The sequence below is a fragment of the Chlorocebus sabaeus genome, chromosome 4 (assembly GCF_047675955.1).
Source record: "Chlorocebus sabaeus isolate Y175 chromosome 4, mChlSab1.0.hap1, whole genome shotgun sequence".
Classification (NCBI taxonomy): Eukaryota; Metazoa; Chordata; class Mammalia; order Primates; family Cercopithecidae; genus Chlorocebus; species Chlorocebus sabaeus.
In genome coordinates, this window is record NC_132907.1 from 8965690 (window position 1) to 8987320 (window position 21631).

The window sequence follows — 21631 nt, forward strand, 5'->3', positions numbered from 1 at the left end:
ATAATGAGAATCAATTCTGTAAGTTAAAATTCTGGACTTCAGTATAAATTCAGGAAGTGCCTCCTTACCTGTTTATTGTAATTTAGGGACTTTTAGGTTGGGATATATATATTTGTTATATTAAATTCATTAAGCAAAGAACTGAGTTCATTTTGGTTCAGTTATCCTTTTTGAGCACTTACTATATGCCAATAACTACTAGCTTTGAAGTATACAAAAAGCAAGAAAGCCATAAAATCTTTTCTCCAAGAATCTTTCACTTAGGGTAACATTCCATTTTAATATTAATCCAACTTATCTGAAACCACCTGGGTATGCTACGCTTGTATTCTGACAGTAATTACCTGGAGTTAGTACAAATCCCACAGGTTAAAGGCCAAATTCTCCATAAGACTGCCCCTACTTCAGATACCAGCTTCAAGTTTTCAGGGTACCCAGGCTACCTGCACTTCTGACTTATTAATAGGTTACAAATCTGAGGATTCCCATGATCCCCTCAGGTCCAGTAATCTGCTAGAATGATTCATAGAACTTAGGAAACTGCTTTATCTATTATTACAGTTTTATTTAAAGGAAGCACATAGGGTAAAGTCTGGGAAAGAGAAGAGTTTCCATGCCCTTTCTTTCCCTCTGGAGTCTGAGGATGTCACCCTCTGGGCATATCAATGTGTTAACCAACAGGAAGTTCCTCTGAGCTTTGATGTCCGGAGTTTTTTTGAGTTTCATTATATAGGTACAATTTTAAGTCATTGATACAGAATTGATTTCAGTGATGCAACTCAATTTCCAGGACCCATCCCTGGAGGTCAAGTTCCTGAAAGTCCTGACCCTCTAATCTTGTGCTTGGTGTTTCTGATAATCAGCTCCATCCTGCAGCTATCTGGGGCCCGCCTTGACCTACTTCATTAGCATAACAGAGATACTTCTACCACTCTTGTGTTTATAAGGACTTTTAAAACTCTGTGTCAAGAACTGGGGACAAAGAGCAGATGTATTTTTTTTATTACACCACAAGAAGACTGCTTGTAAACACTAAGAGAGAAATTAAGAGTTTGCCAAGTAGGGAAATAGGTGTTTACAAGGAGAGAAGAATATATGCAGAAAGCACCAAGGGATGAAAGAATTTGTGAGGAAGAAAATGTCACTTCGTCAAGCCAGAAAGTGTCACCTTCAAATGAAAATGGTTGAAGGTGAACCTGGAAAAGTAGGCATCGGTCAGATCATGAAAGGCTGTAGAAGCAAGAGATACTGCATGACTCCCATACAGATGTGGGCCTTGTAATATATGTTTTAATGGAAATTTTCAAGTATGCAAGGAGTAGATAGAATGATGAATTCCTGTGTACTCATCACAGTTAATAGCTGGTGGCCAAACTTGTTTCATCTGTACTTACCCCACTTTACATTTCAGTGTATGTATCAAAAATAATGAGTTTTTTAAAATTACCACAATCTCATTATCGTACCTAAACTTGTTTAATAATAATTTTTTAATATCACCAAATATTCAATACTCAGATTGTCAATTCTACAGTTGTTGGGTTTTTTTGTGTGTTTTTTTGTTTTTGTTTTTGTTTGAGATAGGGTCTTACTTTGTTTCCCAGAGTGGAGGGCTGGGGCACAATGATGGCTCATTACAGCCTTGACCTCTCATGCTCAAGCAGTCCTCCTACCTCATCCTCTTCCCCGACCACAGGTGCATGCCACCAGGCCTGGCTAATTTTTTAATGTTTTATAGAGGTAGGGTCTCACTGTGTTGCCCAGGTTGGTCTCAAACTCCTGGCTTCAGACAATCCTGCAGCCTTCTAAAGTTCTGGAATTACCAGTATGAGCCACCACGCCTGGCCTGCAGTGTTCTTAAAACAGCAAATCAAAGAGACCATGTGCCATGACTAATGTTTGTAATCCCAGCATTTTGGAAAGCTGAGGAGGGAGGATCCTTTGAAGCAAGGAGTTTGCGACTCCTCTGGGCAACCAAGTGAGCCCCTATCTCTATTTGGGCGGTGGGGGGGTAACAGCAATTGGGAAATTTCAAATTTAAAAATTCTAGATTTTTGTAATTGAAGAATTGGGAGGTCTAGCATACTAGATGGATTTCTTCCTCTATAATAATAGGGCCTTTGTCAAAGTTTTTGCCTAGCTGCCTTATTCATTGCTTTTCTCTGTGAGGAGCCTTGGAAGTGATTTAAACAGACATGGGTCTTGATAAGATTTGTATTATGGAAAAATAAATAAAGGTGGTCTACCTTTCTATAAGGTGAAAAAACAAGAAAACAATAACTAGAGGTAAGCTCAGATGGATTTAATGAGTAATGTGTCCACAGGAAGGCAGGGAGGATACCAGTGAGAGAATTTTGCAGTAGTCAGATGTTCAGAGGAAGATACACTGAAGTAAGGTCTCTGCAGTAGGGCAGAGTTTAGAATTTTAAGAGATGAGGAACAGAATTAATAATAACATGTGGAGAGGGCACATTGAAAATAAGATATAAATATCAAATTTAAGTGATTGGTAGATAGTTGGTACGACTAGGCAAGCCATGAAATTCAGGATGAGCCACTTGGTGCTTGGGAGGGAATAACTGTTTACTTTGGATCTTGAGTATTCACTTCAGATTAAAGTATTTTGACTGTGGTAGAGAGTAATACAACCAGTTGTTGGATCCTTACCCGAGGAAGGTTAGATACAGCTAAAAGTAAAGTGTTTTGTAATACAATGATTTTCTCTAATTATTCTACATGTAAAGTTTGAGAATTCTCGAACTAAATTAAAAAAGCAAAAGAAAGGAAAGACTACCTGTAAACATGAGAGTTCATTCAAACAACTCTCTTTTTAAGATAATTCTCAGTTCCTTCAAATGAGGGATTAGTAGAGAATTAATGTGCTCCTGCCCACTTGGCTACAGACTTCATTTACTTTTAATAATAAGCTTGTATAATCTTAATATGTATTAATACATTGTCATTTGTAAGAAATATAAATACAAATGGCATTGCTGGACCTGGCATCTAGTAAGTGGTTGGTAAGTGTCTGCTGGATGTTTATCTAAACCCTTTTAAAGTTTAAGAGGTAGTATTTGTTTCAGATTACAGTTTTCACCTGGTATTTCTCAACAGTGTCTTCACAAATATGAAACTTGATAAATATTTATAGGATAAAGAATAATTCTGGTGATTTTAAGCACTTTATTTAAAAGGATTCTTTTTTTGCTTAGTTTGAGGTGGTATCAACATCCTACAGAAGAAGAATTAAGAATTCTTGCAGGGAAACAGCAAAAAGGGAAAAGCAAAAAAGATAGGTAAGTTATACTGAGCTTGTAAAGTGTTAAATATTTAACACAATTTATATAAATATATTTTATGCTTTGAGTAAAGAAACATACCAGTTATGTTGTAAGTAGTTGATAAATTTGAGATTAAAACCCATGAAAATCTAATCTGTAGTAATATATACACACAAAATAGTGATTATTTTACTCGAGAATGGTTAACTTTATTCTTTGTTTAAATCATGAAAACAATATAGCCATCATACTAAAGAAAATGTAGTTGGGGTTGATTGGGGAGAGACTTATTACCCGTATCTTTATCCTGCAATTCATCAAAGATGTCAGTTGGTCTGGGTTATTTTCCAGTTTTTGCTGCTACTGTGTATTATGACATTGGGGAAATTAACCTGCTCTTGGCCTCAGTTTCCTCATTTTAAAATTAAAAGGGATGGACAATGTAACTGTGTAGGTGCCATCAGCTCTTGAATGTTCTTTTCATGTTTAAAGTTTATGAAGAGAACTGCCTACTAATAAACCTCACAGAAGAGACCATAGTAGCCTCATCTGTGAGATGGAAAGAGTAAACAAAACAATGTTTTGAATAATGCTTCCAACTTTAAAATTTTATATCTCTATTTAAATAGAATTCTTAGGGAGCGTGCATATTAATTACCTCTCTGAATGGACCGTAGTTTTCTCAACTGGGGATCCAAGAGGACGTCTTAGGTCCCCTGTGACTCTGAAATCATGATTGATTGACAACAAATTATAACCATGTTTCTCATGTATATCATAAAAATGCTAACCTAGCCTAATACATTTATAGACGCTAAAAAATAATTAAACATTAATGATTATTTGGCATGAAATTGGAAATTTGAAAAGACTGTCTTTTTTAATCTTACTACCATCCTTTTTCACTTATCATTACAAATATACCTGGAAGCTCATTGGAATATTAATAGTAAACCTTCCTTCTTTTTAGTCCAGTAGTTAAGTTCTTTAATAAAATAGTCCTTCCTAACATTATAGTTTCCGGAGCACTTTTATACACAGTTCTACTTAATCCACAAAACAACCAAGAGTGTTAGCTAATAATTTAATTTAGTCTTTATTAATGAGAAGCTATTGATCAGGGATGTTAAATGAGTTGCCCAAGTTCATATAACTAGTAAGGTTACGTACTGGTAACCAGGATTTGAATCCAGGTTAGTTTTTAGTTTCTGTTTCTTTTTAACTATTCCACTTCCACCTATTTGTAGCTACCATGTTCAACATTTATAAAATTTAGTTATGTAGAAAGAGTCTCACTCTGTCACTCAGGCCAAAGTGCGGTGGCAGAATTCTGGCTCATTGTGGCTTCAACCTCCTAGGCTCAAATGATCTTCCCACCTCAGCCTCCCAAGTAGCTGGGACCAGATGCATGCAACACCATGCCCAGCTAGTTTTTTTTTTTTTTAATTTGTAGACACAGGGTCTCCCAGTGTTACCCAGGCTGGTCTCCCTGAGATTAAGCAGTCCTCCCGCCTCGATCTTCCTGGCTTCTCAAAGTGTTGGAATTACAGGTGTGAGCCACTGCACCTGGCCTGAATCCTTATTATAATGCCTTGTAATGAATAATTATGTTCTAGAGTAATTTTTAATAGGTTGAACATGCCTTATAGTTACAAAAAGATACATCAACATTGCTGTCTTATTCCTAGTAACAAGAATTATTTTTTGGTTTATTGACATGAAATTATTTTTTCCTGAGGCTTCCCAGTTTTTTATTCAAGGATAAATGCAAAATTGTTTTTCAATATTGAGATTAATAGTATTAAAACTTAGTTGAAGCTGGCCATGGGGGTGTGTACCTGTAGTCCCAGCTACCCAGAGGCTGAAGCAGGAAAATTGTTTGAGCCCAGGAATTTTGAGTCCAGCCTGGGCAACTGTGTGTCTAAAGAAATACATAAAATAATAAATTGAAACCTTAGTTTATTACTTTCTATATGTTTGTCTTTAAAAATTAAATTTGGAAATCATACAGATACACCAGAAGAATTTGTTTTCCTTCATCTGTGATTTTTAGTAAAAACTATTGCAAGTTAGTCTTTCATGTTTCTGAATTTCTCATACACATAAATCTTAATATAATTCTTCAACTCTGATTTGCATATGGTTCCGGGTCTGTTTATATGTATGTATGTGTGTGTGTTTATACATGTCACTTCAAGGAGAAGTGCACTTTGTCTTCATTTTTATTTACTCTTGTGCTTAAAGAAAAAAGAGAACAGGAGAAATGGGTGTGAAATGCTAAGCTAGAAAAAAAGGTTTTGTTGCAGTAACTAATTTAGGTAATTATTTCCCTGGTAATCTGTATATTCACATGATAATTTACATTCAAATTTTTTAGTACCCTTTTTAAAACTACCTTTGAGTACTTACATCCTTACTGATGAAATATTAGGAATTCTGCCTTTACACTGTGAAATTTAAAACTTCATTTGTAATTAGTTTGAAACAAGCACTTGGATAACAGCGTAGGTAACTTGTTTTTTGTGTCACTTGTCTGATTTTTATAGGAAATATAATGGTCACATTGAAAGTAAGCCATTAACCATTCCAAAGGATATTGACCTTCATCTAGAAACAAAATCAGTTACAGAAGTGGATACTTTAGGTAAGGGAAATCTTGGTAAAATGTTCTGTGAATCTCAGTTTTATATTATGGTAGTGAAAGTACTTTCATTTTAATCATTAAGTCCATTATACAGAATAAGGAATCTTTCTAAGAACTTAGATGCTCAAATGACTTCATTTGAATTGAATTTCTTTTTTTGTTCACCTAACTTGTATTATTTTTCCTATTTTCGGAAGAGGCTAACTTACACAAGTTTATTATGCAGTTTCTGTTTGTTAGATTGAGATCACAGTCAAATTTTATTATCTGGAATTCTAGACTTCCTTTTACTCTTTGATTCAGCCTGCCCTTTTCTAATGTGGCTTGCAAAACTGCATTTGAAATGTCTGGCCATGAGCAGCCCAGGGGTTGGGGTGCCTACTTTTATGCAGTTGAAAAATCGAATACAACTTTTTACTACTCATGAACCTAATTACTAACAGCCTACTCCTGAGACTTACCAATAACATAAAAAATCAACACATATTTTTTGTGTTATATGTATTATATACTGTATTATAACAATAAAGTAAGCTAGAGAAAAGAAAATTACTAAGAAAATCATAAGGGAGAAAAAATATATTTCCTGTTAAGTGGAAGTGGATCATCATAAAAGTCTTCATCACTGTGATATTCACTTTCAGTAGGCCGAGGAGGAGAAGAAAGAGGAGGGGTTGGTCTTGCTGGTCAGAGGTGGCAGAGATGGAAGAGAATCTGCATATAAGTAGATGTGCACAGTTCAAACTGTATTGTTCAAGGGTCAACTGTATTTCTATTGATTTACCCATATTTAGAGTAATTCAATTTTATTCTCACATGTATTAGAAAGGAAAATGGTTTTAGAATAATGAACTGGATTAGAAATCAGAAAAATTTACTTATTCAGGATTTACTTTCATCCATTTGTTATTTCCAAATAGGTCATTTAGTTTTCCTCCTATAAATTATAGAACTGTAGTGTCTCAATTATTGTAATTATATAATGACTACAATGATTCTAGTTTAAAATGATATTAATATGAAATTGTTTGAATCCTAGAAGGAAGAGGCATCTAAGGTGATATAATTTAAAACACTGGTTTTTAAACTTTGGGATATATCAAAATCACTTGATGAGTTCTTTGAAATGGATTCTCTACTCCCATCCTTGAAGATTCAGTAAATGTAGAGTAAGTTTTGGGAATTTACATTTTTAAAAGTGCTCCAAGTGATTTTGATTTTTGACTAGGTTTGACAACCACTGGTTTATGTGATAAATGAAATGATACGTGTTTTTTAAAAATAATTTTGATAATGTCAAATAAGGTATCATCATGTAATTTGACCCTTCTTGGGTTAAATCATACCACCATCAAAAAATCTTAAGAGGTCTAACATCTCAAATAGGATTATTTTATGATACAAGGTGGCTTCGAAATACGCGAAGGTTTATTATTACATCTGTAAAGGTTGTATGTGTATGTAAAGCATGTCCTAGAACTAAAAAATATCAGTGAAGAGCAATGTAAATCACTTGTCTAATATCATTTAGACTCTTTTTTTTTTTTTGAGACGGATCGCTCTGTCACCCAGGCTGGAGTGCAGTGGCGCGATCTTGGCTCACTGCAAGCCGCACCTCCCAGGTTTATGCCATTCTCCTGCCTCAGCCTCCCAAGTAGCTGGGACTACAGGTGCCCGCCACCATGCCCAACTAATTTTTTTGTATTTTTTAGTGGAGACGGGGTTTCACCATGTTAGCCAGGATGGTCTCAATCTCCTGACCTCGTGATCTGCCCACCTCAGCCTCCCAAAGTGCTAGGATTACAGGCGTGAGCCACCGCACCGGACCCCTTTAGACTTTTAAGACTGGTTATGTCTTCCTCTTTTTTCTTTTTAACTATTTTACATTCAACATTTAAAACATTTAAAGGCACTTTGACTTTTTGATTAGTAGTTGTCACATATGTTTCACTACTCTTAAATGTTTCACCATGTTAGCCAGGATGGTCTCAATCTCCTGACCTCGTGATCTGCCCACCTCAGCCTCCCAAAGTGCTAGGATTACAGGTGTGAGCCACCGCACCGGACCCCTTTAGACTTTTAAGACTGGTTATGTCTTCCTCTTTTTTCTTTTTAACTATTTTACATTCAGCATTTAAAACATTTAAAGGCACTTTGACTTTTTGATTAGTAGTTGTCACATATGTTTCACTACTCTTAAATGTGCTTACTTGTATAAACTGTTCATAGATACGTATAAATACAATAATATATAAACGTTCTTCCTGATTTTTAGTAGTTTTGACATTTTTACAAATAATGTTTATTGAATAATTTGTCAGCTAGCTTTAATAAGATCTTAAAATTGTTGAGTATCAGACATTGTTATAATATTTTACTTGTATTACCCCATCCTCACAATTCTGAAGTAGGTAACTGTTATCAGTTTTTGTTTTTGTTTTTTTAATTCATTAGGAAGAAGAGTTAAATAACTTGGACAGGGTTACACACTGAATGTAGTACAGCCACTCAATGAGAACTAGGCTATTTTAATGAACTAAAAAAAAAAAAAAAAAAAAAAAAATTGAATTTAGGGTATTGTAGCTTTAGCATGTAGTTTATGGAGTATTTGGTTTCACTTTTAGGATTTTTAGAACTAGTCGCAAATGATACTCGTTTATCAACTGGTCATGTAATATCAAGAGCATTTCCAGTTAACCAGAATAGCAGGGAGATGTTCATATATGTTTGTAAGTTTTCATAGTCATTTGTGAATGCATGTTGTATATGTGTGTTTAGGTGAAAGTACAGGGTTTTCTGTCTTCTTTTGACTTCAATATTTTATTAAAAGGCATATATATAATTGTATTATTGATTACACAAAGAATGTAACACTTGAATTAAATAGCCAAGAATATATATAATTTGTACTTTCATGGAATGTATATATTATTGATGTCCCAATAATTATCATAAAAGTCTATCTTAATTTGTATTAACTATGTATTATAAGAACCTCTTAAAGAACATTAGAACTTTGGAATGTCACTTCACTGTTTGCTATGAGTGAGTTCCATGGAGGAAGTCCCTATGAGTATGGGTAGGTTTGGAGAATTAGAATGCTTATTTAAATTATTGATAATAAAACTGAAAACCTTAAATGGATTTTGGTCTGTCCTTTCCATCCACTTCCCTGACCTCCTTCCAGATAGAAAGCTCAGTATGGGTGATTTTTTTTTTTCTTAGCAGGAGGAAGGGATTGAGGGTAAGCATCCTGTAACTGCATCAGGATCTTTCAGGCTTATGTTCAGAAGCTGTAGGTAAATCGCAATAGAAGACCTAAAGCAGGGCTGTGGTTCATGCCTGTAATCCCACCTCTTTTGGAGGCTGAGGTGGGAGGATGGCTTGAGCCCAAGAGTTTGAGAACAGCCTGGGCAATATAGTGAAACCATGTCTGTACAAAAAATTTAAAAATTAGCCAAGTTTGATGGTGTGCATCTGTAGTCTCAGCTACTAGGAAAGCTGAGGTGGGAAGATTGTTTGAGCGCCAGAAGCTAAGGCTGCAGTGAGCTATGATCACACCGCTGCACTCTCAGAAAACCTAAAGCAGTTAACCTAAAAGTTAAAGTACATTGAAGCAGATTAAGAGTGTTACAATAACTTGATGCAAATTTAAAAATCATAAATGGATTTTGGATTATTAAAATGTTATGTTCATCTTATAGAAATGGTATAAAATTTGGTTAGTTTTGATACTACTTTTAATAGGTCTTACTGTATGTGATATTTTCAAAATACTTTTTCTATAAGAATGTTGTATCTTCAAGTGTAATTGTATTATATTTTATCACTAAAAACTGTCCAAAGCAATGCAGATCATTTTATTATGTGCCATAAGAACATCTGAATTGATGGTTATGTACGTGATTTACTTCCACATTTTTAGGAGGCCTTCTAAAAAATGATGTTGATGTTTTGGACTACACTCTGGTAGAAGTAAACCAGAATACCTATGCCAACTGAGATGCGAAGGGTGATGGAATTATATTTACTTTCAAAGAATGTTAATTTCAATGTAAACTCTTAAGAATGGAATAGTTTGTTGAAAGGGTATGGTTTTATGGAAAATCAACAGACATTTTATAAACTTTTCTTGCAGAACAAAGTAGGGTATAAGAGTTATATTTAGTTGATTATTTTTCTTGAGACAGAGTCTTGCTCTGTCATTCAGGTTGGAATGCCGTGGCGTGAACTCAGCTCACTGCAACCTCCTCCTCCCAGGTTCAAGCTCTTCTACCTTGGCCTCCCAAGTAGCTGGGACTACAGGTGCCTGCCACAACGCCCAGCTAATTTTTGTATTTTTAGTAAAAATGGGGTTTTGCCGTGTTGGCCAGGCGAGTTTCGAACTCCTGACCTCAGGTGATCCGCCTGCGTTGGCCTCCCAAAGTGCTGGGATTACTGGCGTGAGCCACCGCGTCCAGCCTTGTTTATTATTTTAATCTGTAGTATTTCATAGAATTACTAGTTTACAATTAGTACAGCCAATAATTGTAACATAAAGTTAACTCTTACTTCACAGAAGTGAACAGTATAACTAAATTGTTGTGTTCTAGACTAAGTTGTTTTCTGAAGTGAAGGTATCATAGCTAGATATTTAAAAGAAAACACTTATAATTTCTGTAAAAAATAGCTAATCAGTTAATACCAATAAATTTGCAATCATACTTTACCAGCAACTTAAATAACTTTGGTAATCTTTTAAGGTTTATTTTAATTTGTGAGGTATTAAAATTTAGTTTTGGATGCTAACATCCTCAGTCTATTTCCTGCATTTTTAGATTCATATATTTGTAAATCTTACATTGCAAATGAACAAATAAAGGCTAGCATATTTTAATTATAAATAAGTCCTCATAAGTTATTTACGAAAATTTAAGTGAAACCTTTTTTTTTTTTTCCAGCATTGCATTACTTTCCAGAATACCAATGGCTGGTGGATTTCACAGTGGCTGCTACAGTTGTGTATCTGGTAACTGAAGTCTACTACAATTTTATGAAGCCTACACAGGAAATGAATATCAGCTTAGTCTGGTGCCTGCTTGTTTTGTCTTTTGCAATGTATCCTTCAAAACATCATTAATATTAATTTATTTTGCAGATAACACCATTAGGTCTCATCTCTGATTTGAGAAAGATTTTATGTCATTAGATAACTTTTCTTTATTGAAATCTTTTTTATGTAATTGAAAATATTTTCAAAGTAATAGAGTTAAATAATTTAAAAAGCTAAATGTAAGAAAAATGCCAGTGCCCTGCTTTTCCTTTTTATGCAAGTCTAATGTCAGAGACAGCCACGTTCACCCCTTTTAGGCATTTATTTTGGGAATTCCTTCCTTGTGTTTAAATATTATGTGATAATGGTACTATTTATATATTACTGCACCTTTCTCCCTCTTCTCTTTTCTTCCCTTCTTTCATTCTCCCAAAATAGTTAGAGATAACATTTTATTAAATTTATAGTCAGTTTTACCATGTTATGCCTATGAAAATGTTATTTACAGCCGGGCATTATAGTGTATTATTACCTTCTGTAAATAATTTTTTATTTTTGTAATTGTGGAAACTATAAACTCTTCCACAGAATTGGTAGAACCTCAGTAGTTCAGATACTTCATTTCTGTTTTTTTTTTTTTTTTCTCATAGAAATATCCTCCTGGAGCCCTCAGTTTTCTAAACTTCAGTGTAACTAATATCCTGTGACTTTCTTCACTGTCTTCCAAAAATTCCCTCTACCCCTTTCTGGATCTCATGATTTCCTCTTCCTTGGTTTATTCTTTTTTTTTTTTTTTTGCAGAGCACATTCTCCTATGGTGTCCTTAGAAAGGGTGCTAAATTTTTATTTTTAAATCTTGCTTTCCTGGAATTATCTTTATTTTTCCCCTCATACTTGATTGATAGATTGGCTCAGTAGAAAATTCTAAGAAAGAAATAGGTTTGCTTGAGAATCTTGAAGTCTCTTGAGAAATTGAATGTCCTTTTGTTTTTCATATATACCTATCCTTCCCCTAGTACATACACCCTCTGGAAGCTTTTTCTTTTATTCTTCTGGTTTCTGATGTTTTATCATTGATAGTGCTAAGTTCTAGATTTACCCTTTAAATCTGAAAACTCATGTCTTTTACTACTATTTTTGTTTTCTTATTTTTATTAAAATTAAATATGTTCCCTGCTCTTTTCTTTATTTCCATCTCTCCAGCGGCAACTTCTTCTAGCTCTTCTCTGTTTGATACTTACTTTTATATTTCCATGTACTTCCAAGGCTGTTCCTTGATTTTATTTTTAAGCTTAACTATTGCCATTTCACTTTGGAAATAAGGATTAAGCACATATCTTTGGGCTGCCAGTTAACCACTGATCATTTTCTATTCATCTTCCACATATAGTAATGTCATGTTTTTAGAACAGTATTCAGTGTTTATGCCATGATCATGTAAACACCACTCACAGATGAATAGTTAGTTGCCTTAATGTATTCAGAAGTATCAAGTAATATGTCAATTTCATCTTGAGTAGAGTTCCTCCTGGAGCCCTCAGATAAGCCCCAGTCTAGATTGGTTGACCTTCCCACCTGATGTGTACCTGTTCCCCTGGTATCACTCATTATCATCATCTTAGAGATTCTCTTTGCATCTCCCTCAAATTGGAGCTCTTTTTAAAGATATTCTATGTCTACCTCCTGCTCGGTTTACTTTCTGATTTTGGTGGAGCATATTCTTCAGTATCATCTTCAAAAAGGTTGCATGGGAACTACATTTTTTGTGACCTTGCTGTTTTGAAAATATTTTACATTTTCCCTAAAAATTAATTTTTCCTTTGACTGAGAATGTAATTCCATGCTGAAAATTATTCCCTTGATAATTTTGAAGGCATTATGTTTTTGTCTTTGAAGTTCCATTCTTACTCTTAAGAACTGAGCTGTCAATCCAATTTCTGATTTATTTTCTTTTTCTTTTGAGACAGGGTCTCACTGTGTTGCCTAGGCTGGAGTACAGTGGTGCAGTCACATCTCTCTTTATTTTTTGTAGAGACAGGGTCTCCCCAGCTTGCCCAAGCTGGTGTTAACTCCTGGCCTCAAGGCTTCTCCTGCCTTGGCCTTCCAGAGTGCTGAGATTACAGGTGTGATCTATTGCGCCCAGGAATCTGATTTTTTTTATAAGTTCTGTTTTTTTCTTTGTGTTATCATTACCATCTTTTTTTAGCTAGCCATCTGGTGTGCTAAAATTTTATGATGATGTGCCATATTTAGGGTCTGTTTTCATCCCGTGTTGGGACTTTACCAGTCTGTGAACTCATGTTCTTGAGTTCTAGAAAATTATTTTGAATTATTTTATTCGTATCTACAGCCATACCATCCTGGACACACCCAATCTCATCTGAATTATTTTATTGGTGATTTTTCTCTTCTCTATTTTCTCTCTTTCTGGAATGCTTATTATTCAGATATTCGATCTCCTAGACTGGTTTCCCAAGAATGTTATCCTCTTTCTTGCATGTATATGTTTATGTTTATATTTTTATATTATTTGTTTTTCTGGGACATGTTCTTAACTTTCTTAACTTTTTATTGAGTTTATTATTTTGAATTTCTGCTATAATTTTTAATTTTCACAACCTCTTTTTCTTCTGTACCACTACCCCTTTAATGGAATTCTGCTCATTTTATGGTTACATTATCTTCCCGTGTCTGTTTAAGATATTAATGATAGATTTTGTTAAGGTTTTTTTCTTTTGTCTGCCTAGTATCTTTTTACTCTGAGTTGCTTTTGTTTGGTTGCTGTCTTTCACATTGAAGGCTCTTAGAGAGCTCTAGTGACTGATGTTTGCCTGTCCGTAATTAAGTGTGAGACACTAAAAAACTGAATGGAAGCTCTGAGCACATGGTGAGGTAAGTTGCTGAATCATCTGGATAGGCCAGAGATTATCTTTTTACCCTCTCGAAAGCATAAATCTCCATATTTGCTTCAGATGTGGGCAGATTGAACTGGTTACTTTTAAAAAGTACTGATTTCATTAGTACTTATTTTTAATACCTCCTATTATTACCGCCCCACCCCCACCCCCGCCGCTGCCGCCACCACACACACATTCAGTAACCAGCACTTTCACCCTAGTGTAGAGAATTATTTGTCATTCTAACCAATTTCCTTATCCTTTTGGGGAGTTTTGCAGGAAAAAGGCAAATTTATTCTTGGGTGTCCGATTGAACTTCTTCATTCTGTTGAGCCTGCTTTCTAGCTTCCACAATTTTTTTGCTTTTTCTCTTACTTTATTCATGTTTCTTAAAACCGGATTCCTTTACCATCATTTTGGTGGGATTTAGGAAGAGATAAAAAGTAACTGATTTGCTTAATCTGTCTTAAAGACTTTTTTTTTTTAGAGACATGGTCTTGCTCTGTTGCCCCGGCTGTGGTGCAGTGGTGTGATCATAGTTCACTGCAGCCTGTAACTCCTGAGCTCAAATGTTTCTCCCACCCCAGCCCTCCGAGTAACTGAGAGTACAGGCACGTGCCATCACAACTGGCTAGGTCTGGGAAGTCTTAATAACTGCAGTACAGACTTTTAATCTTCCTGTTTTATCCATTCATCAACCCTGTGGTTGAAAGTACCTCGTATTTCCAGTACTTTTCCCAGGTTTCTGATGAACGAATTGGCTTTCTTCTTACTGAGTTTCTCCCCTTGCAGATCAAGTATAGCAGAGAAAGCTGAAACCTAATTGCTTTTCTCTATCCACTTAACATCTTCCAAAATTTTGTTGATTTCTTATTTATTTACTTACTAATTTTTGTCTCTTTTTCTATTCTCTATTCTTGAGGTTTTTGACTTTTTTTTGTGCCTTGCTGAGTTAGATTGTGACAATGAGCAGAGGAAATGCATGTCTTACGTCTTAATATTTAACCGGAGACTGTAGCACCATCTTTTAAACTTGTTAAGTGGATACCATTTAAAATATGTGACATAATTTGACAGTTCATCACCAGCGTACTACCCTTCCGTTGCCTCTTTTGGATTCATTTAGGTATAATTTAGACTAGGAGAGCCAGAAAAAAGTCTTAAGAGTCAATATCCACAAAGTATGTAGTATACTGGGTAGAAATACTAATCATGTGTGTCAGTTGAGAAACATCCTTAGATATCCAGTGTTACAGTAACTCCAAGAGCAGTTTTTAAATTCAAGCTCATAAAATATTCCTGTTTAATTCTGTGGTATTAAATACGTGAAAATAACAATCAGAATAAAGACCTATCCCTAGACATCAAGTCATATAAAACACATGAAAAATATTTTCCCATGATGATTAACACAAGCTGATTATATGTCATGTTACTTTTTTTATACTTCAGTGAGTTCTCATGTTCTCCAAAATACTGCCCTTTCTTTTTTTTCCCCCAGAGACAAGGTCTCACTCTGTCACCCAAGCTGTGGTGCAGTTGCACAGTCCTAACTCACCGTATCCTTGAGCTCCTGGGCTCAAGTAATCCTCCTGCCTCAGCCTCCAGAGTAGCTAGGACTACAGTTGCACCCAGCTAATTTTTGATTTTTATAGAGATGGGATCTCACTATGTTGTCCAGGCTAGTCTTAAACTCCTGGCCTCAAGCCATCCTCCTGCCTCGGCCTCCCAAGAGTCTCTGTTCCCTGCCAGTATTGCTTATTATTGAATATTCTTTTCTTCACTTTCTTCATGGCTAACACCTATGTGGGAACACATATACTTGATTTGCAGTTTTATTTTAATGTGATTGAGCCCTTGATAGATACCTACCAGATAAATTAGAAAAATATGCTTTTTAATAGTTATTCATATTGTTTATGTGAGTAAATTTTATGTTTCAGTTTACTCTCTAACACCTAATAATGCAGGAGCAAAGGTCCCACACAGCCTTTAGCACTGGAACTGACTTTGCTTCGTTTTAAGTAATGCATTTGTGAAAGGCATCAAACAGTAACATCTCTGCAGGAATCCTGTAGCTGTCTGTCTCCCTATCCCAGAGAGGACAGAAAGTGCTGAAGAGCTTACAGGCCAAGCTACTTTCTGCTAGCTTTGATACTCCACAAAGAGGGTGGGGAAGGAGGCAGTAAAATTGTGTGTATGCTTGGGTATGTGATTTTTTTTTTTTATTCAAACCTGTAGCATGTGATGAAGTTACCTACCACCTTTAAAGGCATATAGGAGACCAGAATTAAATTCCAGATATCCAGATTAACGCCAGAAAGAAATAAGTTTACAGCCTATCTTTTATCTTTAGATAGACTGGAATATAGCTGAAGTAACCCCTGTCTGGCTTCTCTTTGTTTTCTTATTGTATGTGCCTACTTATTAGTCAAACACATGTCTCCATTGATTACATAGGACAATAGCATTGCTTAATTCCCTAGTCATACATACCTCAGTTAATTCAGAAATTCTCTGCAGTTGTTACTGATGAAATGTTCTTTGTTAAAATGGTCCCCAAATTAAATGGTCCCCAAAATTAAAATGGTCCCCAAATTAGACACATAAAACTTTAAAAATCAGTTCACTTTAAGGAAGAAAATTATTTAATTTCCATGATTTTTTTTTTCTTTCCCCCATCACTTATATGTGACATACATAGGACAGCAAATTATGCTTTCTACAGAATCTTAAAAGTTCTAAAAGCACAGGAATGACTTTGTAAAATTTGACACTAAAACCTTGAACCCTGAAACCTAGAACTGAGTCTTCTCTTGTCATCAGCTCTGCTTTCTGCTTCACCTGAGGTGTTCAGGCATCTCAGCCATCAGAGCTGCTTTGAATCTCACTCCTAAAGCCAAGCTAATTCTCAGCTCTACTCTACTTCCTTTCTCATTTGTAATTCTAACCATTTTCTCTGACCAAGTCTGTGTGTTCCCCTTCTATTTATGCCAAGTTACATGTTATGGGGAAGGAAAAAGGTAAAGAAACCCTTGCAGTGAGGATGGAGTATTTCTAGTAAATGTCTTTCCTGTATGATGGCCCATGAAGTCTTAGAGTCACTGTAGAAATGTGTACTGATTTTATGGATATGAAGGGTATCGTTTTCACTTATGAAAAAATGAAAAGTAAAAAGGTAAAAATGTGGCTTGCAAAGCCTGAGGTCCTTCGGTGGAAGTAAAACTTTAAAGAATGAAAATATTCTACAATGTATAGATTTTTTTTTCCCAAGAACCTTTCTTAGAAATAAGCTGTAGCACAGAGAGTAATACTGAGTCAATTATGTGAATTTGAGTGAGAAGAAAGCTATTCTACAAAGAGTGATAAAGCTTCTCAGTAGTCCTATTATATTTGGTTAAAGGCCTGGATCATTAGTCACATTTCCACAGTGCTTGTATTTTACAATGTGGAGGTTTAAGGTACAAAACCCTATTATGTATGTTTTCATGGCTACGTTAAAATTTTAATTTTCTTTCATGGCCAGGCATACAAATTTTACGCAAAGCTAAAAACTGTGACTAGTTTAAGTTAAAATAAATTCTAAAGTTTTCTGGTTTAATATTCAGTTCTGTATGTAGATTTGTATATTAAAGGTCTACAAATGTTGCATTTATTTGCTGTGGGAAATAGACAACTACAACAAACTAGTACAACTTAGTCACCATTTCTAAATTCCTTCAAAGGCTCTAAGTTACTGTATTCTTTTATTTACAAAAGTGTTCTGCTTTAGATTAATAAGGAAAAACAAAACATTTAATCCTGAAGTAAACTGTGTAAGATTTCAGTTCTAGTGAGAAAAAGAATGAAACTCAGAGTTATTGAATCCGAGCCAAGGTACTTGTTTTGTGTTGAAAACTTGTATATGGCATGTTATATCAAAGCCTGTTTGTTGTATGAACATGGAGATTTTTTCGTGACATTAATGCTGTAGTATTACTCAGATTTCAAGACAAAAAACTAGAATTAAATAGGGATTTGGGGTAATGGGACATTATTTCTGTGTATTAATTTATAATTGAGTCTGACTTTGCTCTTTTAGCTGCAAAGTGGTATTTTTTTTTTCTGAAACTAAAATTTTGTTCTGAAAATAAAAATTTTTCTGAAACTAAAAGATAGTTTTATTTTGTATTTTAAATAAAGGTTGTATATTATGCTTTTAGAAATTTTTGGCTATTATTTCTCTTTACAGTCTGGTTAGGTTGAGGCTGGCTCTAAGCTTTTTTTATGAAATGGCGTTTTAAACATGCACGATACTTTTTTGCATATATCTAAGGGAATTTTAGGTTCTTTTTCTCTATAATTAAAGTAATGGAACTTGCATATCTAAGAAAGTATGAACAATATTTTAGTTTAAAATTACTTTTGTTAAAAAAATTTTTTTACCATTGGAAGATACAATCATATTATTTTTAAGACTTTTACTTAATAGGTCATTAGGATTAATGTACTTAGTTTTCAGTGTATATGTGTAATAAGTTCTTGGTATAGTTTGTAGGTTTCTTTGCAATGTAGAATGTGAAGTATAATGTATTTTGAGTATTTTAGTTGCCTTTTCTTATGGAAAAACAAATGTGGAAGATTTAATTATTTGAATAGAAAAAAAATTAAGGATTTTATTTAGTAGCAATGGTCAGAAAAACAATATAATCTTTTTTCACAGAACAGAAAAACTCAGTATGCATAAAAATCACTTAGTTGAGTGGAAATATGTTCTGTTTTAAAGAGATAATCATAAATTTGTGAAAGTTTTTTGAGAAATCTCTGTTTATTCTTTAGGATACTATTTATCATATTTGTGTATTTGCAACAAAATATTTCTTCTTGGAATATGAGTCTATTTCTTTTCTTCTCAAAAGAGCATTGATAAAATATCTTTGAACAATCTCGGGATGTTAGCGTATAGACTGTTTTCTTAATTTGAGAATTGGGCCTTTAAAGCAGTTTATAAACTAAGTTGAAACATAATGGTACTTTTTTTTTTTTGTTTTGTTTTGTTTTTTGTTTTTTGTGTGAGATAGTCTCGCTCCATCGCCCAGGCTGAAGTGAAGTCATGATCTTGGCTTATTGCAGCCTCAGCTTCCTGAGTTCAAGTGAGTCTCGTGCCTCAGCCTCCTGGGTAGCTGGAACTATAGGCCACCACACTTGGCTAATTTTTTGTATTTTTAGTAGAGACGGTGTTTCACCACATTGCCCAGGCTGGTCATGAATTCCTGAGCTCAGGCAATTTGCTCACCTCGACCTCCCAAGGTGCTAGGATTACAAGTGTGAGCCACTGGACCTGGCCTATAATAGTACTTTTATAAGTATATGTTATTTAAGTTGTTATTCTAAATCTGAGAGAAATTTGCCATTTTAGACCTAAAAATTGAACCTGTTTATCATTTGGAAGCTTATCTTCAGCTTGAAGGTAAACCTCCTGAGGAAATTGTACTACCTGTCCTTGACTTTTCTTTCCTATTACAATTTAGTGTTTTTATTTCTTGATTTGTTGAAATGTTTTGGTGGCGCTTTCTGCTAAAGCATGCCTGTGGGGTAGGTAGCTATTTTTAGACTTTGCAGTTTTGAAAGTTAATTTTATACTCATTCTGTTGTTGGCATTTGGTTGGTTATAGAATTCTAGGTTATCTGTATTTTTCTTCATAATTTTGAAGGCATTGCTCCATTGTCCTCAACCTTGAAAAATGCTATTAAGAATTACTTATGGTGGGCCGGGCTTGGTGGCTCAAGCCTGTAATCCCCGCACTTTGGGAGGCCAAGACGGGTGGATCACGAGGTCAGGAGATCAAGACCATCCTGGCTAACACGGTGAAAACCCGTCTCTATTTTAAAAATAGGAAAAACTAGCCGGGCGAGGTGGCGGACACCTGTAGTACCAGCTACTCGGGAGGCTGAGGCAGGAGAATGACATAAACACGGGAGGCGGAGCTTGCAGTGAGCTGAGATCCGGCCACTGCACTCCAGCCTGGGTGACAGAGTGAGACTCCGTCTCAAAAAGAAAAAAAAAAAAAAGGTTTACTTATGGTGATATTTAATCTTTTGCATATACCTAATTTTGCTTTATTGTTCTTCTGAGGAAACTTTTACAGTTGTCTCTTAGTTGGTCTTGTTTCTGAAGGTTCATGATGATGTACCTCATGAGGATCTTTTTTACTTCTTTGTGGTGAGCTTTTGGTAGGCTCTTTAATTTGGAAACATCAAGTTTAGAAAATTTCTTTGATTATGTCTTTGAGAATTTCTTCTCTCTGTCCCTCCACTCCCATTTTCTTTCTCTGTCTCACTTTTGTTAGTCAGATGTATGTTCTGGATTAACCTCTCATTAGCTTTTGTCTTTTTTTTTTCTTTTTTTTTCTTTTCTGACGGAATCTTGCTCTGTTACCAGGCTGGCGTGCAGTGGTGCGATCTTGGCTCACTGCAGTGTCCATGTCCTGGATTCAAGGAATTCTCCTTCCTCAGCCTCCCGAGTTAGCTGGAATTACAGGCGCCCACCACCATGCCCGGCTAATTTTTATATGTTCAGTAGAGACAGGATTTTGCCCTGTTGGCCAGGCTGGTCTTGAACTCCTAACCCCAGGTGATCTGCCCACCTCAGCCTCCCAAAGTGCTGGGATTACAGGTGTGAGCCACCATGCCTGGCTTTGTCTCACTTTTCATTTTGTCTTTTTGTTCTGCTTGATGGAACTTTTAATTTTTTTTTCTTATTTTTCCTGTCCTATTTCTTGTTGTTGCCTTACCATTCCTTTTTCATAGCATCCTGCTCTTATTTCAAAGATGCATTTATCTTTGTCTAGCTTTATGAAATATACATATCCTATGTTTATAAATATCTCTAAATAAAAATGTGTGTATCTGTTTCTGTATATATAGTTATATATCTAAACTTCATTCTGCTGCCTTTATCATCTCTTTTTTTCTTGAAGTTACATTTTTTTGTGTTGCTGATTTAAGCTCTTTCTTTTTTTAAATAAGATGTGATGCTCTAATACAGATATTGCCTAACTATGACTTGCAGTATCTGGGTTGCAGCCTGTTTTTGTACAGCTCTTGAGCTAAGAATGGCTTTTTAACATTGTTAAAGTATTAGGGGAACAAAGTAGGCAGAAGAATATGCTACAGAGACTGCATATGGACCACAAAGCCTAAAGTATTTACTGTCTGGTCTTTTATAGAAAATGTTTTCCAATTCCTTTTTTAATGTCTGAGGATTCCTTTCATTTTTAAGAGATGGCCATTAAAAGCTGATTGGAAGCTCTGTATATAATTAGGGCTTGGTTAGTTTCACTAAGGAATAACTTGGTAATACTAAAGCCAGCTTTATTTTAGGTAGCCCAAAGTGTCATTGTTTATTGGTCTTTTCCTTGAGGCTTTTCAGTTTCTCTAGAGGAGAATCTCTTAATCTCCTGCCTGGAGTGTACAAACCTGCTACACATGTTTCCAAGGTGAGTACTACCTTTGAGTGTAGACTTTCACCTGATCATCCTGTTTTTGATGCAGTTGACTAAATCTGTACTCTCCTGTGCCTCAGGTTCAGTTTCTTCAGAGGCAAAAATCTTAGTCTTCTGCTGGAGTCAGAGTGGTCTGGCTGCATAGAAAGAAAATCAGTGGAGAGTTGTGAGCCCAGTTGCCACTTACATAGAAGTCAGTGCACACCACATCACTGCCTGTATACTTCTTAATCTTGTACCTCTTAAATTAAATTATCGAATTTTAAAGATTTAAACACAATCAGGTATTATCT

At 35.1% G+C, this 21631-nt stretch overlaps 1 protein-coding gene across 6 annotated transcripts in view; it reads left to right on the forward strand.

Annotated features, from left to right (window-relative positions):
- The window catches only part of TMEM161B (transmembrane protein 161B), a 73143-nt gene that overhangs the window by 37332 nt on the left and 14180 nt on the right, over positions 1–21631 (forward strand). For 2 of the 6 annotated variants that reach the window (XM_037982189.2, XM_007977722.3), the window contains exons 3-5: positions 3213–3296; positions 5828–5925; positions 10866–11022. In XM_037982189.2, the coding sequence (XP_037838117.1) occupies positions 3213–3296; positions 5828–5925; positions 10866–11022 (339 nt within the window). Of the gene's footprint in view, positions 1–3212; positions 3297–5827; positions 5926–9850; positions 9938–10865; positions 11023–21284; positions 21333–21631 lie in introns of those variants that run through there. The other 4 variants (XM_037982193.2, XM_037982198.2, XM_037982192.2 and 1 more) reach the window with 3 other exon arrangements.